The sequence below is a fragment of the Taeniopygia guttata genome, chromosome 14 (assembly GCF_048771995.1).
Source record: "Taeniopygia guttata chromosome 14, bTaeGut7.mat, whole genome shotgun sequence".
In the NCBI taxonomy this organism is placed as follows: domain Eukaryota; kingdom Metazoa; phylum Chordata; class Aves; order Passeriformes; family Estrildidae; genus Taeniopygia; species Taeniopygia guttata.
In genome coordinates, this window is record NC_133039.1 from 6943307 (window position 1) to 6969593 (window position 26287).

At 53.3% G+C, this 26287-nt stretch overlaps 3 protein-coding genes, 1 long non-coding RNA gene and 2 other non-coding genes across 6 annotated transcripts; 3 read left to right on the forward strand and 3 right to left on the reverse strand.

Moving 5' to 3' along the window:
* Positions 1-217: 217 nt before the first annotated feature.
* Positions 218-2859, reverse strand: RPS2 (ribosomal protein S2). Its single transcript, XM_030284734.4, has 7 exons — positions 2704-2859; positions 2502-2591; positions 1983-2090; positions 1281-1454; positions 944-1103; positions 519-610; positions 218-337 (listed from the first exon to the last, which is right to left on the reverse strand). Exons 1-7 carry the CDS (start codon positions 2857-2859, stop codon positions 257-259), a joined length of 861 nt encoding a protein of 286 aa, XP_030140594.3. The 3' UTR covers positions 218-256.
* On the reverse strand, positions 709-845 carry LOC140685123 (small nucleolar RNA SNORA64/SNORA10 family). The gene has a single exon (XR_012058342.1). It is a non-coding gene; the product is annotated as a small nucleolar RNA SNORA64/SNORA10 family (small nucleolar RNA).
* Positions 2860-3067: 208 nt separating the features above from the next.
* Positions 3068-3745, forward strand: LOC140685068 (uncharacterized). The gene is made up of 2 exons (XR_012058251.1): positions 3068-3189; positions 3566-3745. It is a non-coding gene; the product is annotated as an uncharacterized lncRNA (long non-coding RNA).
* Positions 3373-3497, forward strand: LOC115497309 (small nucleolar RNA ACA64). The gene has a single exon (XR_003962880.4). It is a non-coding gene; the product is annotated as a small nucleolar RNA ACA64 (small nucleolar RNA).
* A 264-nt stretch (positions 3746-4009) lies between the features above and the next one.
* Positions 4010-13646, forward strand: TBL3 (transducin beta like 3). Its single transcript, XM_030284732.4, has 22 exons — positions 4010-4121; positions 4260-4311; positions 4386-4481; positions 4713-4760; positions 5896-6037; positions 6202-6286; positions 6921-7088; positions 7472-7547; positions 7697-7793; positions 8159-8355; positions 8620-8761; positions 9111-9169; positions 9640-9743; positions 10112-10262; positions 10381-10611; positions 10766-10836; positions 11221-11377; positions 11803-11861; positions 12091-12194; positions 12356-12427; positions 12811-12969; positions 13440-13646. Exons 1-22 carry the CDS (start codon positions 4072-4074, stop codon positions 13550-13552), a joined length of 2433 nt encoding a protein of 810 aa, XP_030140592.4. The 5' UTR covers positions 4010-4071; the 3' UTR covers positions 13553-13646.
* Positions 13647-13961: 315 nt separating this feature from the next.
* Positions 13962-18708, reverse strand: NOXO1 (NADPH oxidase organizer 1). Its single transcript, XM_030284733.4, has 8 exons — positions 18450-18708; positions 17840-17920; positions 17663-17726; positions 16992-17172; positions 16590-16771; positions 16266-16379; positions 15696-15813; positions 13962-15452 (listed from the first exon to the last, which is right to left on the reverse strand). The coding sequence occupies exons 1-8, from the start codon at positions 18513-18515 to the stop codon at positions 14864-14866; spliced, it is 1395 nt and encodes a 464-aa protein (XP_030140593.4). The 5' UTR covers positions 18516-18708; the 3' UTR covers positions 13962-14863.
* Between the last annotated feature and the right edge of the window lie 7579 nt (positions 18709-26287).

Here is a 26287-nt window from a genome sequence, read left to right on the forward strand (position 1 = left end):
GTTCTGTGTGCTGCTCTGCCCTGGCTCTGAATTCCCTCAGTCCCAGTACAGTGCCCAAGGCCAGGCTGGACAGAGCTCAGAGCAGCGTTTTTTAGTGGAAGGTGTCCCATGGCAGGAGCTGAACTGGGTGAGCTTCCAGGTCCTTTCCAACCACCCCATTCCGTGTTTTAACCCAACTGCCCCGAGCACCAACCCCCGTCACACCAAGCACCGATGATTCCTGGTTCTCTGATCACTTTATTTTCTACAAATCCCGTTAGGTGGTGGCCACAGCGGCTGCCTGGGTCCTCTGCACCGACACTCTCGTGTGGGTCTTGGCCAGATGATCAGTGAACTCCTGCAAAAAACACCAACAGGGTCATTCCCTCAAACCCCTCACGGGTTCCTCAGCACCACTTCCATCCCTCCGTGCACTGAGGCTGGGTGGCTCAACTTTATACCTACCAACCCTTTGGGTACAGAAATCTCAATTTTAGGGGCGAGAAGGTTTGAGCTGCGAGTTACCAAAACGCTCTTACCTGGTAAGGAGACTTGGTGAAGACAGTCTCTTTCCAGAGGTCAGGAGTCAGGTAGCTGTAGGTTTTGGAGATGGCATCGAAGGTGGCTTTAGCTGCAGAGAGATGTCACACGCTGTCACACACTGCCCGGCACCGGCTGCAGAACCAGCCCGCTGATCCAACCCGCAGCTCCAGTGTACCCCAGTCACACAAATGTGGAATTTTGGAAGGACCAGGGAGACCAGGGAGGGTCTCTCTGAGGAACCCACAAAGCTCAGGTTGCTCTCTCTCTCCAGTTACGACGATTACACCACGGCACACAAGTGCAATCGCGCAGATTGGGAGATTCAGGAGTGGCGAGGGTGCAGAGCCACCACCAAACAGAGCTGCTGCGCCCCACCGGTGACAGGAGTGACCCTAAGCCCCGTGCCAGCCCCAGAGCTCACCGAAGTTGCCGAGGGTGGCCGTGCAGCCCCGCGCCGACGTGTAGCAGTCATCGATACCAGCCATCATCAGCAGCTTCTTGGGGACAGGGGCGGACACGATCCCGGTGCCGCGGGGGGCTGGGATCAGGCGCACCAGCACGGAGCCACAGCGCCCGGTGACCTGCGGGGACACACGGGGTCAGCCCCAAACATCCCCAGGGCTGCAGGGACACAAGGGGTCAGCCCCAGAGCACAACCCTGAACAGCCCCAGGGCTGCAGGGACACAAGGGGTCAGTCCCGGAGCACAGCCCCAAAGCCAGGCCAGGGAGGACGCTCACCTTGCAGGGCACCACTCACCTTGCAGGGCACCGTGTGTGGCTTCCCGATCTTGTTGCCCCAGTAGCCGCGTCGCACGGGCACGATGGACAGCTTGGCCAGGATGATGGCCCCGCGGATGGCCGTGGCCACCTCCTTGGAGCACTTCACCCCCAGCCCCACATGGCCGTTGTAGTCGCCGATGGCGACAAAGGCCTGCAGGCAGAAGAGTTTTCACACGTGGTGTGTGCTCAGCAGGATGGCACAGCTCACCCCTAAACCTCACACACAGTTCTCTAAACCCGTTCTTCCCCTCACAGTTCATCCTTCAGCCAGAACCAGCCAACCACCGGGATCCAAATCCCTGCAGCAACCTCGCTCTGGGCAGAACTCCCCCAGCAGCATTCCCTACTTATACCCAAAACTTCTCCCTGGAAACCCAACACTGCTGTGCGAGAACAACTGGATTTTGCAGTGTCAGGAAAGTTTTCTTAAAAAGAAGTTTGAAAGTCTCGCAGCCTAACTTTTGGGCTAGTGGTGCTTTAAGAAAAATCTGCACACTATCACTGATATTTTCAAGTTAATAAATTTAATAAACTACTAATGGTCCTCACAGCAAAATACTTATTTACTAGATGTGACACTAAAAGAGATTTGGAGTGATGAAAATGCCATTAGGAGTGCATTAGTGGCACTTTCAGAAAGGGAAGCTGCAAACAGGAGGATCCAGAAAAACGGGATTACCTTGAACCTGGTGCGCTGCCCAGCACGGGTCTGTTTCTGCACAGGCATAATCTTCAACACCTCATCCTTCAGCGAGGAGCCCAGGAAGAAATCGATGATCTCCGACTCCTGCAAGAGTCAGGCACTGAGCACACAGAAATCATGGAATCCTGGGATGGTTTGGGTTGACAGGACCTCAAAGGTCACTAATCCAACCCCCTCCAAAGGGCAGGGACATCTTCCACTGTGCCAGGCTGCTCCAAGCCCTGTCCAGCCTGGCCTTGGGCAATGCCAGGGATCCAGGGGCAGCCACAGCTTCTGCAGGAATCTGTGCCAGGGCCTCACCACCTTCACAAGGAACAATTCCTTCCCAATATCCCATCTGATTTTATCCCAAGTTCCTCTCCAGCTCTCCTGGAGCCCCTTTCGGCTCGGAGGTGTCCCCGAAGCCTTCCCTTCCCCAGGTGAACAACCCCTGCTCTTCCTTCCTGCCTTGAAGCATCTCCCTGACCCTTCCCTTCCATATCCACAGCACCTCACCTTGATGGGAAGCGAGAAGAGATAAATCTCCTCAAGAGACTTGATCTTCATATCCTTGACCAGGCGGCCGAGTTTGGTGACAGGAATCCACTGGCAGAGAAACCCAGGGGCGAGAGTCACCAGGTGCCAGCAGCAGGCGGGACCCGGCTCTGCTGCCGCACGCTGGGGGCTGGCAGCGCCCCCGTACCGGCTCCCCGCTCACCTCCTTATCCTCGGCTTTCCCTCCGCGGGCTCCGCGGCCTCTCCCGCGGCCCCTCCCGCGGCCGCGCCCGCGGCCCCGCAGCCCGGTCCCGAATCCACCGCGGAAGCCCCCGCGGGCCGCTCCCGCTCCTCCCGCAGCACCGGCGTCGTCCGCCATTTGCTGGAACAGAGCGGGACATCAGGCGGGCCGCGGCGGGCGCGGATGGCGCTGGATGCGCCGGGCGGGCCGCGCGGCGCCGCCGCTGCCACCGCCGCCATACTTACGTGAGCCCTCAGCGTAGAAGGCCGCGCCGCGGCGCCGCGCGGTATTTATAGTGCGCAGGCATCTCGCGAGAGCGGCGCCGGCCCTGCGAGCTGAATGAGGAATACACCGCTGGGTGGAATGGACGGTTTGTGATGGATTATACAGAGCGCGGGGCGGGCGCGGCTCTCGGTATAAAGGGGCGCGCACGGGCGGAGCGCGCAGAACGCGGCGGGGCGGCGAGAGGTGAGGGGCTGAACGTGAGGGCGAACGGGAGCGCACTGCCGCGTGTCCTTCCTTCCCTGCGCCTTCCTCCTTTGCAAAACCCTGCTGGGAAATGCTTATGGTGCTGCCCGAGCCGCAGCCCACCCGCCTGGGGTGCAGAGAGCGTCCCGAGAAGGCGCTCCGTGGGCAGCGGTAGCACCCGGCGCGGTCTGAAAATCATCCGGGATCTGGCGTGGCCCCGGGTGAGATAACGGCGCCCACAGCATCGGGAACATTAAGCTTATTGCCCACGGTTGTGCGTGGGGAATGAAACCCATGTTCCCACAAGCGCCGTGCCCGGCGGGTGCGGGCACCGAGGGGCTGTAGGCGCCGTTCCTCAGCTTTTGCTCTGCACCAGGTGGCGTTCCTGAGAGCCGCGGCCCCGCCGGGGCTGCGCTGACGCTTCCCACGGCCATCCCTTCCCCGGAGGAGCGGTGAAGAGCACGGGGCTGCCGCGATGGACGGCGACGCGGGAGCCGCAGCTGGAAACGATTCGTTTTTATATTTTACTGTGCAATAAAAGATGAAATGCTTAAAAGATGGAACGTCTGTCTTTCTTATTGTTAAAGGTTCTACTTTACGCTTGGGAGGGGCGGTTTTGCTGGAGAACGCTCCGGGTGGTGGAGGAGATGCAGTGCAGGAGCTGCTCGGGGCCGGGCTGCCGCCGCTTCCTCGGAAGAACGGGGAACTTTTATCCCGTTGAAAAAGGGGAACTTTTATCCCGTTGAGGAACGGGGAAGTTTTATCCCGTTGAAAACGGGGAACTTTTATCCCGTTCTGCGGAGCCGCTCATGCGTCACTCGCAGCGCCGGAAGTGCTTCTGACATTCCGGAAGTGCCGACCGGAAGCACGTGGGGTGCGGCCATGGCGGACGCGGACCCGGCCGCCGCCGTCCCCGTGCGCTTCAAGAGCAAGTGAGGAACCGGCGGGACCGGGCTGGGGCTGTGAGGGCGAGCGAGGGGCTGGGCCGGGCCGCGCCGTACGATCGGAGCCCCCGGGCAGCCACCGCTCCGCTTTAACGGGGCCTTGCCGCGCGTGTCTTTCCCTTCCAGCTACGCCGCGACGCGGAAGATCGAACCGTTCTACAAAGGAGGGCGAATCCAGGTAATGCGGCTCTGCAGGGACACCGGGGAAGGTCGCGCCTCCTGGCTCTAACGTTCCCGATCCCTTTTCTCCAGATCAGCCGCGATGGGAAGTTCATGTTCTGCCCCTGTGGGAGCAAAGTCAACGTCGTCGATGTGGAAACGGGAGCGCTCCTGCACAGCCTCCAGCAGGTGACCGGGATCGGCCTCTCCTGAGCGTTTTGCGAGGTTCCCGAAGCGTTTTCTCAGTGTGGATACAAAGCTCCCAGGAGTGAGGAGCGCAGGGAGGGCGGGACGGAGCCAAGCGCAGGTTTTGAGCGGTCCCCGAGCTGTGCTCGGTGTCAGCAGAGCCGCGCGGGGAAGGGAGCTCGGAGATCTCTCCAGGGATGGTTTAACTGTGGCATTTCCCTTCTGTTTTCCCAGGAGGAGGAAGAGGATGTCACAGCATTCGTGCTGAGCCCTGATGATGAGGTGGGTTTGTGCTGGGGGCCATGAGCAGCCTGGGATGGGCTGAGCCAGGAATGGGGGGAATTTTGGGGTGTCTGTGCAGGGCCGGGGCTTGGACTCGATGATCCTTGTGCAACTTCCAGCTGGGGATATTCCATGGTTCTATTCCACACCCTGTGTGCTTGCTGAGATCCCCGGGAGCTTTCTCAGGGGGTCAGGCTCAGGGCTGTGGGTCAGAATCAGAGCTGTGGGTCATGCTCAGGGCCATGGGTCACACTCAGAGTGTGGGTCAGACTCAGGGCCATGGGTTACACTGAGAGCTGTGGGTCACAGTCAGAGCTGTGGGTCACACTCACACTCAGAGCTGTGGGTCATGCTTCATGCTTGGGGCCATGGGTCACACTGAGAGCTGTGGGTCACACTCACACTCAGAGCTGTGGGTCACGCTCGGGGTCATGGGTCACACTTGGGACCGTGGGTCACACTCACACCCAGTGCTGTGGGTCACACTCACACCCAGTGCTGTGGGTCACACACTCAGAGCTGTGGGTCACACACTCAGAGCTGTGGGTCACACTCAGAGCCGTGGGTCACACTCACACCCAGTGCTGTGGGTCACACTCAGAGCTGTGGGTCACACACTCAGAACTGTGGGTCAGTCTCACACTCAGAGCTGTGGGTCACACTCAGAGCAGCCGTGGGTCACACTCACACTCAGAGCTGTGGGTCAGACTCAGGGCTGTGGGTCAGTCTCACACTGAGGGCTGTGGGTCAGACTCAGGGCTGTGGGTCACACTCACACTCAGAACTGTGGGTCACACTCACACGTGGGTCACACTCACACTCAGAACTGTGGGTCACACTCACACGTGGGTCACACTCACACTCAGAGCCGTGGGTCACACTCAGAGCTGTGGGTCACACACTCAGAGCTGTGGGTCACGTCCAGCACTGCCCAGAGCCTGAGCTCCCCCAGCTCCTCCCTGTGCCATGTGGGACCAACAGGGAGCCAGAGGCTGCCCCTGGCTGAGGCTGAGGCTGTCCCTGGCTGGGGCTGTGGCTGAGGCTGTCCCTGGCTGGGGCTGTGGCTAAGGCTGTCCCTGGCTGGGGCTGTGGCTGAGGCTGCCCCTGGCTGAGCTGCCCTCTCCCCTGTCCCCAGGTGCTGGTGACAGGCAGCCGGGCGCTGCTGCTGCGCCGCTGGCACTGGAGGGAGCCCAGCTGTGAGCGCACCTGGCGAGCCGTGCACACCGCGCCCGTGGCCACCATGGCCTTCGACCCCACGGCCACCCTGCTGGCCACAGGTAGGGACCAGCTGTGTCCCAGAGGGGGTTTCCTGCTCCTGGAGCACCTCCCGGGGCAGGGCCAGCAGAGCTTCAGAGCCCAGAGCCGTGCCCGCTCTGGGGATCTGCTGGAGGTCCCACGGCTCTCCTCTGGAGCTCACTGCCAGGTGTTCTTCTCTTCCCAGGTGGCTGTGACAGCACCATTAAGATCTGGGATATGACCAAGCACTACTGCACACACAACCTGAAAGGATCCTCTGGAGTGGTACAGTAAGGACCAGTCCTGTTGGTCAGTGCTGGAATACTGGGATTGAGGTTCAAGTCCTGAGTTAATGCAACGTGAAGGTCCATTCCAGGCAGGGCCTGAGCTCTTCCTGGCTCTTGAGAGCAGGGTTATGGCTGATTCTGCCCAGAGGGGAAAGTTTGGTCAAGAATTTTCATGGAATCACAGAATTGTTTGGCAGGGACACTTCCCACTAGCCCAGGATGCTCTGAGCCTGCACAAGCTGTCCTGCTGTGGGGTGTGCATTATTTAAGGATTGGGTGGTTTATTCTTGCTGTGGGATGTGCTTTGTTTCAAGGGTGGTTTATTCCTGCTGTGGGGTGTGCATTATTTAAGGGTTGGGTGGTTTATTCCTGCTGTGGGGTGTGCATTATCTAAAGGGTGGGTGGTTTATTCCTGCTGTGGGGTGTGCATTATTTCAAGGGTGGTTTATTCCTGCTGTGGGGTGTGCATTATTTCAAGGGTGGTTTATTCCTGCTGTGGGGTGTGCATTATTTCAAGGGTGGTTTGTTCCTGCTGTGGGGTGTGCATTATTTCAAGGGTGGTTTGTTCCTGCTGTGGGGTGTGCATTATTTAAAAGTGGGTGGTTTATTCCTGTGCTGTCCCTCTGCTCCTGCCCAGCCTGGTGGAGTTCCACCCCGACCTCTCCCGCCTGCAGCTCTTCTCCTCCTGCATCGATTACAAGATCCGCATCTGGGACCTGAGCTCCAGCAAGTGCCTGGCAGTGCTGGAGGGACACTTCAGTGCTGTCACCTCGCTGGCCTTTGCAGATGGCAACAGCCTCCTCAGGTAGCTCCTGGCAGGGCTTGGAGCTCCATCCCTTCACCTCCTGCAGCACTGGGGGATCCTGGAGGGTCTGGGGTGGTGCAGGTGCTCAGTGGGTGTCAGCACCCCTTCATTGGAAACATGGAATGGTTTGGGTTGGAAGGGAGCTCAAAGCCCACCCAGTGCCACCCCTGCCATGGGCAGGGACACCTCCCACTGTGCCAGGGTGCTTCAAGCCCTGTCCAACCTGCCTGTGTTCCTGGGAATACCCTGTGCTGGCACGGGGAATGCTGCTGCTCTCTCTGCCATGGCCTTTCCAGAGAGGTTTTGAGCTCCCACAGTACCAAATTTGCACTCAGGCCCAAGCTGAACAGGTTTAGCACTAAAACTGAGCTTTTCATCTGCAGTTCTGGCCGTGACAAGATCTGCATGGTCTGGGACCTGGAGACCAGGCAGAGCAAACGAACCATCCCTGTCTACGAGGTAAAGCTGCTTTTTGTTTCTTCCTTTGAGGCCCTCTGTAGTTTCTAGGCCACGGTCTCCCTCTTTAGGGTCTGTAGGTTGTGAAATTGGGTTTCTCCCCCTTCCCAGGGGTTTTCAGCCCTGGGTCTGTGCCTCTCTGACTCTTGCAGACCGTGGAAGCCGCTGTGTTGCTGCCTGAAAAGGGAGATTTCTCTCAGCTGGGTGTGAAGAAACAAGGGCTGCACTTTGTCACAGCTGGCAGCAAAGGTGAGTGCCACTGTTGGAGCCTGAAGGGTGGCACTTCAGTCCCTTCACTGCTGTTGTTCCCAAGCTGTGTGTTCTCCATGTGGCAGGAGCCTTGGGTGGAGAGCAGAGCCTGCTCCCGAGTTCCTTGGGCAGGAGTGGATGAGCAGGATGGAACAGGCAATACTCCAACACGTTTATTTCTATTTCCAAACTCAAATGAGTTTGATTTGCACCAAAGAAGCAAAACCTTGAGGCTTTTCCAGCCACTGCATCCTGCCCTGACTTGCCTTGGAGCTGTGTGGCTTTTCCTGCTGTGGTTTGGATGCGTTCCCTGGACATCCACTGTCACAGCAGTGGCTGTGCAGCGGTTTCTCCTGTTTTCCCAGGCGTGCTGAGGGTGTGGGACGTGGCCACAGCTGCCTGTGTGCACAGCCAGGCCGTGCCCTTCACACTGAGGGAGGAGCCGAGCGAGCACAGCCTCTCCCAGTGCCAGTTTGTGCCCGCCAGGAACGAGATCCTCACTGTGTCCGTGGAGCACAACATCGTCTTCTATGATGCTCACAGCCTCCAGCTGAGGAAGCAGGTGACAGCCTCAGCCTCCCTGTCCCTTTGGCCGTGCTCCAGGAGCAGCCCTTGGCCCCAGCCTGTTCTGGAATCGCTCCATGGGGCCAGAGAATTCCACTCGTTTGGGGGAATGTTGCCCAGAGACCAACAAAGGAACGAGAAAGCAGAACAGACTTAGCCAGAAATGCCTCCTGTGTGTAATTACACCCAGCAGAGATGAAAACCAGTCACTCCCACCTTCTCCTTCAGCTGCCTCTTCCCTCTTGGGCTGTTCCCCTTGTAGCTCACGGGATACAACGAGGAGGTGCTGGATGTGAAGTTCCTGGGCCCTGGTGACTCTCACATCGTTGTGGCCACCAACAGCCCCCAGCTGAAGGTGTTTGAGCTGGCAACGTCCCACTGCCAGATCCTGTACGGGCACACAGGTGGGTGACAGCGCTGGCCTGGGGGCTCTGGGCAGCTCTTCCTTCATCCAGCTTCTCCTGGGGCTCTGGAGAGGAGTCCCTGAGTTCTTGGTGGAGCAGCACCACAGCAGGTTTGGGGGTTGTGTGCAGAGAGGATGTGTCCCATTGTCCCTGTCCCTGAGGTCAGTTTAAAGTGGAGCTGAAGGTGCAGTGTGTGACAGGCTCAGTCCGTAGGGACCAGTTGTGTCCCAGACCTCTCCCCTGGTTCATTAACTGGGCTCATTAAGCACTGGGCTCATTAACTCATTTCTTTCTGTTGTCCCATCTCAGCATTGCTCTGCACCCACCAGCTTTTATTTCTTCTGTTTAGAAACAATCCTGGCTTTGGATGTCTTCAGGAAAGGCCTGATGTTTGTCACCTGTGCCAAGGTGTGTCACTGTTCTCCACTTAATGAAACTCTTCATTCCTAGTGATCCATGTGGGCAAAATTATGTTATTTTTGGAACTCCAGCAAGGACTTTTTGTTCATACAATCCTTGTCTGCTGCATGCCCCAAATAGGTTCTCCCACTCTCCCTATTTAACATTATCTCTGGAAAAATTGGTTGTATTTTATTGGCCTGAAGGAGCTGTTTCCTTCTCCAAACATCCTGGTCTGGTGTTGGAGTTCAGAAAAGTTGTTATTGTGAGACTGATGAGGGAAAAGGTGCCAAGAGCCCTGACAGAGCAGCTCTGATCCCACCAGAACCAAACCTCCATGCTGGAGCCCCAGAGTGGGGCTGATCTTGCCGTGATGGAGATGAAGGCTCAGGCAGGAGCAGCAGGGACCAGTCGGGCTCAGGGCTGTGGTGAAAGCTGCTGCCTCCCCAGAGAACTGAGGCATTTCTGTCCTCCCCCAGGACAGGAGCATGCGGGTGTGGCGCATGGGCAAGGCTGGCAGGGTCACCTGCGTGGCCCAGGGCCTGGGCCATGCCCACGGCGTGGGCGCCGTCGCCTGCTCCAGGTAACACAGGCTGAGGGAGGGGAGGGAACGTCCTGGTGGGTGCTGTCCCCCTCCCAGCTGTGCTGCTGCTCATCCCTGCTCCCAGCGTGTCCTGGTGCCCGAGGGTGAAGGGATCATGGGATGGTTTGGGTTGGAAGGAGCCCTAAATGTCATCCAGTGCCACCCCCTGCCATGGGCAGGGACCCCTCCGCTGTCCAGCCTGGCCTTGGGTACTCCCGGGGATGGAGGAGTCCCTCTGAAATGAAAGAGCTTGGAAAGCCATGAAGCCACATTTCCACACCCCAGCAGTGGCTGAGTGTGGAGATCCCAGTCAGGGAGGAGACAGCACAGAGTCGTTTCCCTGCCCTTGGTGGTTTAATTCCTCTCAGGCTGAAGGAAAGCTTTGTAGTGACCAGCAGCCAGGACTGCACCATCAAGATCTGGAACATCCCGGAATCCCTCACTTCCAAAGCAAAAGCAGCCTTGATCTCCAGTCCAGAGCCCCTCCATGCCAGGGTGACTGAGAGGGGCCATGACAAGGTACAGCTCCACCTGAGCTCTCAGTGCTTCAGCCTCCCTGCTGCCTGCAGTTTGTTCTGTGTCCCACAGCCAGAGCCGAGGCCTGACCCTCCTCCTCCTCCTCTTGTGGCTTCCCCAGGACATCAACAGCGTGGCCGTGTCCCCCAACGACAAACTGCTGGCCACGGGCTCGCAGGACCGGCTGGCCAAGCTCTGGTCCTGCTCCGACTGCTCCCTCCTGGGGGTTTTCTCTGGGCACAAACGTGGCATCTGGTGTGTGCAGTTCTCCCCTGTGGATCAGGTCCTGGCCACCTCCTCGGCTGATGGGACCCTGAAGCTCTGGGGGCTTCGGGACTTCAGCTGTCTGAAGGTGATGAGAACTTTGCTTCTTGCTCTGGTGACACCTTGGGGTTCCTTAAGGATCCTTCCAAAACTTGGAGCTTCTTTCTTTGGGCTTGGCGAGTAAATGGGATCCTTTGGGGTCTCTCCAAAGGCACTGCTGAGCTTCCTTTCTGTTTTTGCAGACCTTTGAAGGCCACGATGCCTCAGTGCTGAAGATCATCTTTGTGAGCCGAGGGGCTCAGCTGCTCAGCAGGTTTGTGCCTGCCCAGGGCTCTGGGGAGGTTCCAGGGTCAAGGGAATATCTGAGCTCATCAGCAGCACCAAGAGGAAAGACTCTTGTGTCCAAAGAATCTTTGGAAACATTTATAGGAAGGTGCCATGCTTAGGCCAGACTTTCTGTAGAGGTTATTTTAATCTTCCTCCTCTCCAGGTGTCCCATGTGGCTGCTGTGGCATTGCTGAGTTGGGACAAACTCAGTAGACAAAGCTGAGGGTGCATCTTGCCCTCAAATTTTTGGTTAATTCTGCTCCTATTTGGAAGGAGTTGGGATGGGACAAGTCCATCTGATATTTGAGGTGGGACAGAGCAGGAATGGATCTGTCCAGTGATTCTTTCTGTTGTGTTTCTCTTCCAAAAGTGGATCTGATGGCCTCTTGAAACTCTGGACAATTAAAACAAACGAGTGTGTGAAAACATTAGATGGTCATGAAGATAAAATCTGGGGCCTTCACTCCAACAAGAAAGATGACATGGTGGTGACAGCCTCCAGTGACTCCTGCATCACCCTGTGGCAGGTACAGCACGGGGGTGGCTCCTCCCTGGGATAATAATTGGAGAAATTGGAGAGCTCAGCATCTCAGTGGCTTGTTTTTCATGTGCTCTCTGTGTCTGCAGTTTGAAATTAGGTCAGCAAGGCTGATCTTGGGGTTTGGGGGTATTTTTTGGCCATCCTGTATGTCCCCAGAGCAGCAGATGGCCCCAGCACTGGAGCTTTGGAGGGAAGTTGGAAGTTTCTGGATTCATCATTTACCATTATTATAATGATATATTATATATATCATTATTATAATGATATATATTGTAATTTATCATTTAAATTGCTTGACCTTGAGATTTTGCTGCAGAAACTGGTCTGCACATCACTTGATGGCTAAATCAAAACCCTTCTGTATCAAAGCAGGATTTGATAAAAGTTTTATCCTGTTTTTTTTTTTAATAGGATGTGACTGAAATTGAGGAGAAAGAAGCACAAGCTAAACAGGAGGAGCAGATTATGAAGTGAGTTGATCTTGTGCCATAGAGAGCTGTGAAATGCAAACTGTGCAGTGGAACTGTCCACACCTGGAGCCATCCAGCTCCACCTGATCCCAATATTGGAGGGAGTGCATTTATTGATGAGCATCACAAACTTCTTAACTTACTGCCAAATCTGCTGCTTTTTCTGTAGTTTTGGTTTTTTCCAGCACCCAAAGATTGGTCTTACTGTCACCCCTGGTTTGTTTTCCAGAGAGCAAGAGCTTTCTAACCTTCTCCACGAGAAAAGGTACCTCAAAGCTCTGGGCCTGGCCATCTCCCTGGACCGGCCACACACGGTGCTGACCGTGGTCAAGGGTGAGTCCAGAGTGTGCTCTGGAGGCATTTCCTGCCCTCTCTCCTTTCCTGGACACCTCTTCCAGCTAGTTCAAGGCTAAAAGTCCAATAATCAGTGTGGAAGCCTCAGTTTTCCCTGAGTGACATCACCCAGGTGTCCCTGCTGTCATTTCTCTCTCCAGCCATCCTCAGGGAGCCCGAGGGGAGGAGGCACCTGGAGGAGAACATTGTTCGGCTCCGCAAGGATCAGAAAGGTTTGTGGCAGACTGAGGTGCTGAAAGCTCTCAGGTCAGAGGCTGCTTCTGTCACCTGAAATTAGAATCCTGCAGTCCTGGAGTGGTTTGGGTTGGGAGATTGTTCAGTTTTAGCCTCTGCCACGGGCTGGGACCCTTCCATTAAACCAGGGCCTGGCCTGAAATGAGAATCCTGCAGTCCTGGAGTGGTTTGGGTTGGGAGATTGTTCAGTTTTAGCCTCTGCCACGGGCTGGGACCCTTCCATTAGACCAGGACCTGGCCTTGGGCACTTCCAGGATGGGGAGTGCCGCTGTGTGGGAGCTGAGCTCTGTGAGAGCCCCGGGATGTTCTCCAGTGTGGGCTCTGCTGTGTGCCAGCCTGGCCAGGCTTCCTTCCCCCACAGAGGCCGTGCTGGCGTTCCTGGTGACGTGGAACACCAACTCCCGGAACTGCCACGAGGCCCAGGCCGTCATGGAGACCCTCCTGAAGCACGAGGCACCCGACAGCCTCCTGCAGTTCTCGGGGATCAAATCTGCTGTGGAGTCTCTGCTGCCCTACACGGGTGAGGCCCTGTGGGGACAGGCGTGGGCTGGAGGTGCTGATCTGGAGCGGGATCATGGAGTGGGTTGGGGTGGAAGGGGCAGGTCAGTTAATGCACCCCTGCCATGGCAGGGACACCTTCCACCATCCCAGGCTGCTCCAAGCCCTGTCCAGCCTGTCCTGGGACACTCCAGGGATCAGCCACAGCTGCTCTGGGCACCCTGTGCCAGGGCTGCCCACCCTCCCAGGAAACAATTCCTAATTCCCAATATCCCATCCATCGCTGCCCTCTGGCAGTGGGAGCCATTCCCTGTGTCCTGTCCCTCCATCCCTTGTCCCCAGTCCCTCTGCAGCTCTCCTGGAGCCCCTTTAGGCCTGGAGGTCTCCCTGGAGCGTTCCCTTCTCCAGGCTGGGCATTCCCAGCCCGGCTGCACAGGGCAGGGCCGGGTTCTGCTGCCTCCCCCGTGCCCCTGAGCGCTGCCCTCCTTGCAGAGCGCCACTTCCAGAGGCTGAGCCGCCTGCTCCAGGCTTCCACCTTCATCGAGTTCATGTGGCAGAACATGAGGCTGGCAGACGTGGCCCAGCAGGACCAGGGCACTCCGTGACCCCCCTGCCCCCACTGCCAATTTCTCTTTCCCACCAGGATGGCAGCTGGATTTTTAGTGCCTGTATTTTATAATAAATGTTTTAATTTCTAAACCAAGTCCAGCATCCTATCTTCTGAAAGGAAAAGGTCATTTCTTTGGCCAAGCTGGGGTTTATGTTTTCACACCCCTGAATTTTCAGACTCACAAACAGCAGTTAGTTTGGGATTAAAAAAAGGCAGAATCCCAACAAGCAGTTGGGATTTAAAGGATTCATGGAGCTGGGATCTTGCTTGGGCAAAGCAGCCCGGACCAAGGCAGGGGTCTCACCTGTGCCCACCCAGAATTCAGCACCTGAGAGGAAGAGAAGCACAATTTAAATTCCCCAAATAGCAAACCTTTAAAGCATAAAACACAAGCAGGCTTCAGAGATATTTACATGTATTTTATTTCACAGATACAAAGGTATAAAATTCAAACAAAACAAACACAAGTTCTTTATAAAAATATTAACAGATACCTGGGAGAATAAGTACAATTAAAGCCATCAGTGTAGAGAAAAGTCTTATTTTCCTGTAAGTCTTTTTCTAACTCATTTCTAGCAGATGAGTTGAGGATTAGAATTGTGAGATTCAGTAACTACCCAGTCTCCTGGAAAGAGGAATGTTTTGTCCATAAAAGTGACCTCTGTTCCATCCCCAGGTGGGACACAAGCTGTGACTGCCCTGGTTGTGTCCCTGTGCCTGCACAGCCATGGAGGGAGCAGGGATGAGGTTCCTCCCCAGCAGGTTTTTTATTCTCACAACCATTCAGCAGATCCAGCCCATCCTTGTATTTCATGGCCTCTCCACTAACCTATAAAAAAAACCCCAATCCCACATCAAAAGTCAAAAATATCTATAAAATAGGGGGTTTAATAACTGCCATCACACATCCCATCTCTCCCCAGTCCTGTGACTCGCTCAGGGTGCCAGGGGTCACTGAGGCACTCTGGTGCCACTCCTTTGCCCTCCACGGTGGCCGTGGCTGTGCCAGCTGATCCTGGTGTCCCCAGCCCTGACACCCCAGAGGTGATGGATGGGAAGGGACAGTCCCAAGTTCTGACACCCCAGAGGTGATGGATGTGTGTGTGTCCCTGGGGAAGGGCCAGTCCCATGTTCTGACACCCCAGAGGTGATGGATGTGTGTATGTCCCTGGGGAAGGGACAGTCCCATGTTCTGACACCCCAGAGGTGATGGATGTGTGTGTGTCCCTCAAGAAGGGACAGTCCCAACCCCTGGGGCTCCGGAGCCGCTGCCCAGGGCTCGCAGGGGACTGCAGCGAGCAGGCTGTCAGGGCTGTCCCCGTGTCCCCTCCTGGCCAGGACCGCCGGTACCGGCTGGGGAGCGGCTGGGCAGCGGCAGGACCGGCCGGGGAGCCGACTGCTGCAGGGCGCGCTTGGTGACGGTGCTGCAGCGCTGCAGGATCTCCTGCACCGAGGGCCGGGCCGGCACCTTGGGCACAGCCGCAGCGGGCTGGGGCTCAGCGGGGCGCAGCTCGGCTGCGGAGGGCTGCTCGGAGCTGGGGCGGTGGCTGTCCATCGCATGGAGGTGCGGGGGCTCGCTGCCGGGCAGGGACCGCAACAAGGTGGCTTGGCACGGCAGCCGGGTGTCCCCAGCGCTGCTGCTGCTGCTGCTGCTGCTGCTGCTGCTGCTGCTGCTGCTGCTGCTGCTGCTGCTGCTGTCCGAGCTCAGCGAGGCGCTGTCCAAATGCAGCTCCAGCTGCGGCGTGGAGCTGGCCCGGAGCATCCCTCGGGCCCGGCTGTGCTGCTGCGGGGTGCAGGTGCCGAGGCTGCAGCTCAGGATGCTCTGCAGCTTGTGGTGAGGGTTCTGGTAGGGCCGGAGGCACAGCGAGGGCATGTAGCCAGTGCAGCCGTTGTAGCTGAGGGCAGGGAGGGAAGGAACACTGAGAAAACCCTGCCAGAGCTCGGGCAGAGCGGAGGGAGCGCCTGGGGAGCGGGTGCGCGCTGTACAAGTTCATGAAACTTTGTACAAGGGGTGTGAGGACAGGGAAAGCGTCCCCAGGTAAGGACAGCCAGCCCTGGGGGGCTCCTGTGCATCCCACACGGGGAGGAAGAGCAAGCAGCTCCTTCAGGGAACCGGGGCTTGGGGCAAACCTCCTCACCGGATCAGCCACCAGCCGTTGTGGGATGTCCTGAGCACCTCCACGACCACCCCCTGGTTCAGCGAGAGCTCGTCTGCCTTCTGAGCCTCGTAGGGCTGCACCACAAAGTACAGGCTGCCTGCAGAGAGGGGCAGAGCTTGGATTTGCCTTCTGGAGAAAATCCTCCTATCTCTGGGAGACGCCAGCCCAGCTGTCCCTGAGAGTGACTGGTTTGCTCAGGGACCCCAGTCTGACCCACTGAAGTTGGATATAATGAAGATTTTTACACTAAGAGTGTGGAGGCCCCGGAAGAGGTTGTCCAGAGAAGCTGTGGCTGCCCCTGGATGCCTGGAAGTGTCCAAGGCCAGGTGGGATGGGGCTTGGAGCAGCCTGGGACAGTGGAAGGTGCTGGGGTTGGAACATCAGATGGGCTTTAAGCTCTCTTCCAACCCAAGCCACTCCATGATTCCATGTCCCACAGGTAGTGGCAGAGCCAACCAGAAGGGTCGGAGGTCCAGGCAGGGACTCCAGGCAGTGAGTAAAGTGGTGGGGGTTTGCAGAACTAATTTTTTGAAGGAGAAACAGACTTACCCTCCTCGTTTGAGCTGAAGGCATTCTGGATGTCCTCACAGGCATCAAGCTCTTCCAGGTACGAGGCTGGGAACCAGGCTATCTGCTTGTCTGCATTTTCCACCAGCCACCAGCCTACAAAGAGGAAGAACACCCAGATTTTAATAGCCTGCAGGTCAAGACATGACAATAATCCCTAGGTAGAGGACACAAGAGACAGGAGGGACATTCATTGTCCCCCCAGGTAAGCACACAAGTGCAAACACCCAAACCCCTGACACTACCTCAGCCCAGCTATGAGTTCATCTGCCCATCTACCCCAACACTGAATCCTCTCAAACCTACCAGTCATGTCCTTGATGAGCACTTCCACAATATCCTTCTGAGCCACTGAGAAGGGTTTGTTCTTTGTGTCTTTGGTCTCAAAGGCCTCGATGCAGCGGTAGCTCTGCGATGCCTGAGGGAGGGTGATGGAGAGGGGCTGGGGGCTCTTCTCCCTTCTGAATACTGATGGCATGATCACAACACTGGAAAGTAAAGGTACACGTCAAAAACTCAGGTAAAAGGTCGAGTTCGGTATTGATTTTTGTAAAATCATTTCTGCAGTTGGCTGAGAAAAGCTTCAGGCATCAGAAACAAAATTAAAAGCTGAACTGCCCTGGAGTGTAACTGGTGTTTCCATTCTATCCATATCCCATAACATTTCTGTTTCATGAACAAAATACCCATACAACTCATATTTCATACCTGTTTTCAGGGAAGGAGGGATCGAGGTCTTGAGTCTGTGCCTTGAAAAACTGATTCACCTCTTCCCCTCGGGAGATTTTCACATCAGTCTTCAGCAGCTCCTGGGAATAGGTTTCCAGCAGTTTCAGGATCTCCAGGCACCTGTTCATCTTCCCACCCTTCCTCTGCTGCATAGTGATTCCTTCAAAACAACAAGGGCACAGTTGGGATAGGACATCAGTGGATCTGGATCCCTGGGAGCAGCATCTTTTCCCTGAATTTCCCTGAATTCCCCCACCCACCATCCTTCCTGCCCAAGCCCAAACTGTACAAAGTCACTCTCCCTGCCTCCCTGACATTTTTAACAGTTCCTGATAGGATTTTTTAAACATCCAAAATTTCTCTTTTTTTTTTTTTCACATGTAAAGTTTCAAGAAGCTCTAGGTCAATATTTGAAGTGTAGCATTCATTTGCCAAGTGCAGCTATCTATTAAAAAGCCTTTCTGGGTAATTTTAAGTCTGTACTAGACCCAAACAAGCGGATGTGACTCGGTGGCACCACGGCAGGAGGAGGATGGAGCCCCTGATCTGTTCCAGAGGAAGGTCAGGCTCTCAGACTTCAGTCTCTGTCGTGGTTATGGCTGTCCCTGATCATTCTCGTGTTTGTTGGTCCATCAGAGATTTGTCCTTACCTTTAAACCTGGGCAAACTCCTCAGTGACCCACTCTCAGTGGGGAATTTTCTCTTCAGCTCTTTCTAAAAGCAAGGAGAAGGAAAGAACAGTGATTCCTGACAGCTGACACACGGCCAGGATCCTTCCTCTCCCCAGGACAGGAACTTTGACATTGCAGGAATTGAAATTCACTTACATGGAAATTCTTAAAGTCTTCAAACGTCCTGTAGATGAGAATGTTGTTCTGATCTGACCAGGACACAAACATCATGTAGTTCTGGGAAAAGAAAAGGGAAAAGAAGAAAAGAAGGGAAAAGAAGAAAAGAAGGGGAAAGAAGAAAAGAAGGGGAAAGAAGAAAAGAAGGGGAAAGAAGAAAAGAAGGGGAAAGAAGAAAAGAAGGGGAAAGAAGGGAAAAGAAAAGGCAGTTTAATCACAATGTTCAATTTTGGAAGCCTCCAGGCAATCAGCATTTGCTGTGGTTTAGTTGAGGCTTTTAATGTCACATTACAAAAATTAAACAAAACATTAAACCTCCAAAAATATTTCCTTAATTTCATAGTCCCAAACGGGCAATCATTGCTGAAACCAGGAGAATTTTATGGTGCTGTGACAAAAAGAGCAAAACCCAAGATGTTAAGCTCATTAAAAAACAAGTTCCCTTGTCCTAGACCGCCAATCCAAATACTATAGGGAATAAGCAAACATATCCTTGGAAGAGTAACTCAAAAACCTCTCATCTCCCAATTTGTAAATTATATTTAAGGAAGAAAACAAAGCCAAAAAGAAAGAATAAAAATGGGAATACCTTCTGTTTTCTGCACTGCATGAAGCCCACAGCCTTCACATCCATGGGATACCTGTTGCAGCTCATCCTCCCCACGGCTGCTGCTGCTCTTTGGTGGAGGGATGAGGGAGGGAGGGATGGGAGCTGCAGGGAGCAGAGATGCTGCTCCAGCCCGGACTGCCGCAGTTAAATAAATGCCCTGGAGCAGGAGGCAGAGCAGAGGTGTTCCCGAGCTTCCTCCTCCGCCCAGCCCCGTGCAGAAATTCCGTGATTTGCCAAACTGCCACCTGCCTTTTATACCTTTCCCCCCACCTTTAACATGTAAATGCTGCCCGGTGCGGGCGGGACATAGTTTAGGGAGCGGGGAGAAAAAACACATTATTTTATCACATCCTTACTAAGCAGTGCCAGGAAGGAAGGGGAGGGAGCCGGGGCTGTTTACCAGCGCTGGGTTAGAATAAGTCACAGGGGCAGCAGCACCTGCCCCGAGATATTTCCTGGACACCTGGGAGGTTTTTATGGTTGTATTACACAGACCTGCAACTCGGGCTGAGCTCACTCCAGCCCCAAAGCCCGATTTAGAACAGTCTGGGTTGTAAAACACAGATTAGGCACCATTAAACGTGAGTAATATTTGTTGCAAATATTAATTTTTTTTTCCTGCTTTGTCCCACCTGCCGAGTTACTTTAAATAGATTTCTGACAGTTTTATCAACATCTCCATTGAATGAACAGACACATCCCCAGGATGTAAGTAAAAGACTGAAAGCTCCTCGGGTGAAAATAGGTGATGGAAATTCAGCTCTGAGTGCTCTGCCCTGGGTCCAGCCAGGTGTCCACACCCTCCCAGGGCAGCCAGCAGCTCTTCCTAAGGAGCAGCCCCACTGCCCAGAGGCACAGCAGGAGAGATAATTCCAGCCTTGGCCAGCCTGTCCTCTCCCTGAACCTCAGGGCTGATGGGCACCGTGTGATCAAAGCACTTCTTCTTTGATAAAGCCTCAATTGAACCATTATCACTATAATTATCTTTAGCATTATCATTATTGGAACCCAAACTGAGAGGCTCCGTGCCTCCCTTTCATTTCCCAGCTACACCTGGTGTCTCAAACCCTCAGCAGCGGCTGCAGATGATTTTTCATCTACCAAAAAATCCACCCCAGAACAGGAACACAAAGCCAAACCAGATTCCTTCTGGAAAATACAGTCAGGAGGTTCTTGGTTTGTGATCCATGAGCACAGGAGGGCTGCTCCCACCCAGCAGGGCGGCAGTTTCTGCAGACAAAGAAAGCAGGTTTATTGCAGTTGGATTTATTGCTGCTGGATATCTGTCCTGCATTAAAAAGGGAAAGTGATCCAAAAAGCACTTTGGTTCGGTGTGGATTTTGGAGAGAAAATCTCTCCAACAGCATCTCCGAGGCATTTCCTGGCTCAGGAAGCTGCACAGGAGCTGCCCTGTGGAAAAGGGATGTGGAGCAGCTCCCTACCCTCCACAGCTCTGGAATCAGACCCTCCATCCCTCTGTTAGAAAACCTCCAGCCAAACCATGTACTGGTAAATCTCCCCAGATCAAACCGTGAGGATTTTATGGAGTGAGAGGAAATCACTTCATCCAGCAGATTTATTGAGAAAGTCCCAGTCTCTGAGGTGCCAAAACACTTTGCTGACTCTCTGTCCTCAAACCTGCACTCCTTGGCTTCTCCTTGGCAGCCAAGCCAGGGCCAAGCTCACCCTCACGTGGCTCTGTTAAGGGGCTCTTGGAAATATTTGGGATCAGGACTCCCAGTGAAGCACCTTGGCTTGGTTTCCCATCCCAGAGCAGACACAAACCACAACGTATTTTCAAGAACGTAAAGGTTTAAACATATTTATCCTGACTGGGAAAAGCCAAAGACAAGGAAAGCCTTGGAGGAGCTGCAGGATGAGGAGACAGCCGGGGAGGCTCCGAGAGCACCTTGAGCTACAGATGCCATAAAAACCAGAAGAGTAGGAAACAGCCTTGGTTTTGCAGCGTTTCGTCATTCTCAGGGAATTCAAGCAGAAAGGGGGGAGTGGAAAATGTCAAATGGAATGTTACAACAAGAAAATGAAGTTACACAGGGGTTTACAAGTCACCCGAGGCAGAAGGACCAGCCCTGCAGTTTGGAGAGCTGATCTTCTGCAAAAGATTGGACTGACTGGGAGGTTGCTGGTGACTGTGGTGTTGCAATCAAAGCAAATATGAGCAAAACTGTTCAAAACTCAATAATTCGTTACTAAGAAAATGTTTTGCGGAAGTGAAGGGCTCAGTGACACAGACCTGAGGCGCAGGGAGGGAGGGGAAAAGCCTGCCACTCCTCTGAGACACCAACACCTCTGGAGTCACCTGGAGGGCTCAGTTCCAGCTCTGCAGCTGCCACAGCAGCATCGCAGCCCTGGCGGTGTCAGCTGTGATGTCACGAAACTCTCTGCTCCAGAATGACCTCAGGAGCCACGTCACATCTGCAGTGACACCGCCTAGGAAACCAGAAGGAAGCTGGGCCAGATGGCCCCTGGATGGGCACGGTGCTCCCCAAAGCTCTCCACAACTCTGGCCATGCCAGGGCCATTCCTGTTGGCAATTATGGGTAACCCACCAGCAGAGGCCACAGCTCCACTTCTCTGCTGGATGCATTTGGACTCACTCATAAAAAACAAGACAAACATTGTTTTTCTGGCATTATCAAGTTTACTTTTTGTCTTCTACAGTTTCCATGTCATCCTGCCATAAATCAGTGCCTCCTCTTGGGTAATAATTAATGGTGGGGAGGAGGGGGTCTGCCCAGAAAAAGTGAGACTCAGCAAGAATTACTGGACACTGCTGTTTCACCGTTGATATTTATTTACACAGCTGTGAGGGCAGCAGTTAATTTTCCTTTAGTTGTTTCACAAGGTACCAAAGAGATCATAAATTAACAGGCAATATGTAGGAGGGCACTGCCCAGCTTTGCCAAGATACAGGAAACATGGATTTTTCCTTAATGACTCCCATAATTCTACAGACTGCTCCGAGAGAGCCTCCTGCACCCCACCAAGGTGGAGCTCTGCTACTCAAGGAGCATCACTCCAGTACAGACTGCTCCTCTGGGGACAGAAACACGTTTGTGTCACAGCAGGAGCCACATCAGACTGCCTGCCCCAGACTGCCCATGGCTGGGAAGATGAAGGAGGTCACCCAGAGGCTGCAGGAAGGCCCCAGAGTCACCAGGGCTGTCCCACAGAGTATTTCCATCCCAAAATCAGCCTCCCTGCCATGACAAATAAACACTGATGCTCTGCTTTTCTTTTCATTTTGGTGTGGATCAGGAGTAACTCCAGTAGAAGCAGGATCAGAGTGCACAGATGCTTGGGGGCAGCCAAAGGCAGCTCATCTCCAGCTCCTCCTGAACCATTTTCCAGATGCAACAAGAAACAGCCTTGTCCCAAATGCTTGGAGAGGAGCAGCTGTGTTCTGAACATCTTTCCTACACACAGAAGTCGTGTCTGGGCTGCTGAGTGACCTGTGCCCCTCAGGAATGACGATGTGTGGGACTCTACATCAGGGATTTCTCCTTCTATGGCCAGCAAAGGAAAGGCAAAGAGAGGAAAAGTCCCCAAGTCACCCTCAGGACACTGCAGCTGCAAGGAAGAGCTACAGAAAGGAGCTGTGGGCACAGCCAAGGCGGGCCTGGAACAAAGCGGGGGGAAAAGCTTCATCTTTCCCTTGCTCACCTTCAGGATCAAAACGTGCCCTTTGCTGTTCTTGAAGGTCACCTGTGATGACACATGACCTATCAGCACCTTTAATGAAAAGCCCAGATACTAAAAGCCGATTTTAAAAGTACAAAGAGGTTTTAGACTTTTAATAAAGAGAGAAACAGACCTTTATTTAAAAAGAATAATGAAAACCCAGACACTGGAGTTGACAAAAGTCTCCTTCACCTCGTGAACAAAGGAAGCAGTTGAACTTTCACACAGGCTGGGATGAGAGATTTTGCAGTAACTAATCCAGAAGAAAGTATTTCTTTTCATCCTAATTCCAGCAGCTGCTGCAGGCACTAAAGCATTTCTCTGTGGCAGACCCAATTCAGAAACCCTTTGAGCACAGGGAGTACTCAGCCCTTTCCCACTCCATCATGGGAGCTTCTCAAGGTGCACATCCCTCTTCAGTGCAGGGGGCCACTCATTCTTCAGAGGCAGCTTTATTTTAAGATCCAAAATCACAGCACCGCATCAAACTCCCTCAAACCTGACTCCCGAGGCGTCATTTTCTTGGCAAAGCCCTTGGAATGGCCCCATCCAGCCCAGGGAGAGCTCTGCCCATCTCAGGAGCTTTGTTCTCTGCCTAAGGCATGCACAGCAGACAGGCTTCTGTTTACCAAGCACCTGTTGAAATGATTTCATAGTTCTTTTATAAAAGTGACATGTTTTCCTAAGGTTATGCAAAATACAAAAGTGTGATTCAAGAAGGAATTTTCCAGAAAGGGTAAGAATGTAACTGAAGCTGCTTCAAGAAGAGGAGGTTCCCTGAATTATTTTCTCAGAAAAAAAAACAGTGTTTGATGAGTGCATGGCACGAGGCCAGCACTGTGTGGACATGCTGGGACTCAGGAACGGGATGTGAAGGGATAAGAAAAGCAGGGTGGAATTTCCAAGGGTGTTTGAGGCTCTGCAGTGCTCAGCCTGCCCTACCCATTCCGAAATCTGGTGGGAGAAAATCCCAGCAACACCAGTACAGCCAACAGCAAGCGCTGCAAGCACCAGCAAACATGGAGAAATACTGTTTTCACTTGGGGAAAATCTGTTCTTACATAATGCTAAATATAGTAAATTGATCAGAGACAAGACCGTTGTGTTCCTTTCAGATTAGTCAGAGATGCTCATCCCACTCTTTCCCTTTCCTCATTCCCCACGGCCATCGAGGAGCGGTATGCAAAGCCTTATCTCTCCTGAGGATTCCACCAGCACCAGGAGCTCTGGCTAAAAGTTCACCTGTATTTCAAAGCAAAAACAGCAACTTGTGTTCCTTGGCCCCTTCAGAAACCAGGCAAAACCCCATCCAATCTTCACTCAAAAGCCTGGTGGGAGAAGAGCAACGTGGAAGGAATTGGTTTTTTTATCTATGTTTAATTCTTAATGAGTCCAAACACAGCAACTGTTACCTGAGGAAAACCTCTTCCACTGAAGGAGACTTCCTGTTGAATTCCTTTGACCTCCTTCTGGAAAAAAGGAATCATCCCAAACCAGGGGCCACTCTCCTTTTACAAAGCCAAGAGAACAGGAGCTGCTCACTGAAGACTTTGTTTTTGAAGAACACAAAAGGAACCCCCAATTTTGCTGTGTTTATCCTCAGAATGGATGAACAGATTCCAGGGATGCCTGGAGTGGGTCTGGGAAGGAGGAAATAGATTGGAGGACAACACAAACAGGACCACCTAAACCAACCTGCAGAAATAATTTGGTTTTCTCCCTGTCCCTGCCATCACTTTTACTCATGGATTCCCATTTTAATCAGCAAGAGGATCCATGCATAAAAATGGCACCAACCTTAAAAGAACCAATTCAGTGTCGGGTGTAGATGCCCAGATTTGAGCAAGGCAGTGCCTTGTGCTGTCTTACACTTCAGACTGTTCTGAACACATTTCAACAGTTCTGGATGGATCAGAACAGAGACATCTCACCCATCTCCTGGCAGGGGGGCTGCAGGCTCCTTTGTGGTATCTGGGAGATAAATTCATACTTTTGGGAAATTTTGCAGGTGATAAAGTTCTTTATGCAAGCAGAGAGGATCAATATGATTCACTTACCTAGAAATAAACGTCTTTTTTTTGTTGTTGTTTCTATTTCCTAGTTGGCTGTAATTTCCCAGACAAGTCTATGACTAATTCCTGGTGCTGACATATCACTGGTCAGACTTTAGGCTCACATTCTTACATGTAAATACAAGACAGCTTCCTGCTGTATTGCCCTGCAGAAGGTTACATTCAGCTGGAACTACCTACAAAACCATCACAAAAACACTTGGTAAGGATCCTGAGAGGCACAGGGTACATTTCCTCCCCCCGCCCCCAAAAAAAATCAAAGAATCATGGAACAGTTTGGTTTGGAAAGGACCTTAAAGCCCATCCAATTCCTGCCATGGGCAGGGACACCTTGCACTATCCCAGGCTGCTCCAAGCCCTGTCCAACCTCAGCTTGGGCACTTCCAGGGATGGGGCAACCAGGATCTCTCTGGACAACCTGTTCCACTTGCCTCATTTGAAACTTCAAATAAATTACTGGATATTCAGTGGTGTTTAGATTTCCAAATGAAGAAGGCTCCGAGAATATTATTCCTTGTCCCAGTCCATAATGACCAACCTGCAGGAAGCTGGGGTCACACTGCTGGGAAAGAGTTGTGTGAATCCTTGGGATCCTCCCTCCTCGGGATCATTTCCCCTTGTGTCTCCTCTCCTCGGAGCCACCCCTCCTTGGGGTCACCTGCTTTGCTCAGGGGCTGTATTAAACCAGGATTTCTGTTTTGCCCAAGCCCACTTGAGGATGCCTGTGCCATGGATTTTGCAGGGCTCAGCAGGGTGGGGAGGGTGTCCAGCCCCATTTCTTTTTCCTTCCCCCAGCCCCACTGTCAGCTGCCTGTTCCCAGCTCTCGTGTAGCAGGCGCAAAGGTAAGAGCAGAAGATCAAACAGCTCTGAGAAAGGCAAACACAGCCTTTGATTTTCTCCAGCATGGGCTTTACTGCTGCTTCCTGGTGAGTGCTGTCAGCACCCCCCGAGCTGCCCCATTCCAGGCACGGCTCTGAGGAAGAGGGACATACTCGGTGACATCTGTGACTTCAGTGGGCCCAGTCTCACAGACACTGGCGCTCTGCTGGCAGCATCTGTGCCCAGGAGCCTTGGGCAGGGACACCTTCCACCCTCCCAGGCTGCTCCAAGCCCTGTCCAAGCTGGCTTTGGGCACTCCCAGGAATCCAGGGCAGACACAGCTGCTCTGGGCACCCTGTGCCAGGGCCTGCCCACGCTCACGGGGAAGGATTCCTCCCCAAAATCGAATTTGTGTGAGGGGTTTGTTTGGTAACAGGCTGTAGCACACTCCAGCTCCTAAATCAGCACTGGAAGCAGAGGGTTGGGCGGGTTAGGGCTGTCCAAGGGAGAGGAGGAGGGAATGTTCCCTCATCCATCCTCGGCTCTGCACCACATTCCTTCCTTTGGATGGAACCGATTTGGCTCTGCACTTGGATTCATTTAGAAACAGTAAAGTGAATTTCCTCGCTCTGACTTGAATTGGAGCATTTCTCCTTTTTTTAAACTTTTAAATCCAAGCTGATGCTGGATCTGAAGGCAAGTCGAGAAAATTAGGAGGATCTTTTCCTAAAGAGCCCGCTCTGCTCCTAGAGCAACATGGAGCACAAATCTCTGAAACCAACAGCTTCCTTCAACGCTTTTCCTTTTCAATAAAAATGCTGATATTTTAACTGAATCCATAAATTAAATCACAATCAAGGAAGCAAAGTCTGCTAACGGCAAAACCAGGAGATTGCTGTAACTTGGAAACATCTTTGCACCTGTTTAATTGCTTCTAGACCAAACAATAAAGCTCTAGAGGAAATTCCCTCAGTACCTCATTCTCTTTTTTCCTGACTTTACAAAAATTAATGAGGTTATGAGCATCCATTAAAACATTTATTGCTGGCCAAGGAAAACAGACATAAAAATGTTGCCGTCCCTACTTGATCTTCCTTTGCGTGTGAAATTTATCTTTACAGTTGTCTACAACTTTAAACAAGTTTAGGAACTTCCAGCAGTTCCTACCAGTTACTCACGTGTCTTCTCCCCCCTCCTCACAAAAATCAGCAAAGAAATACTCC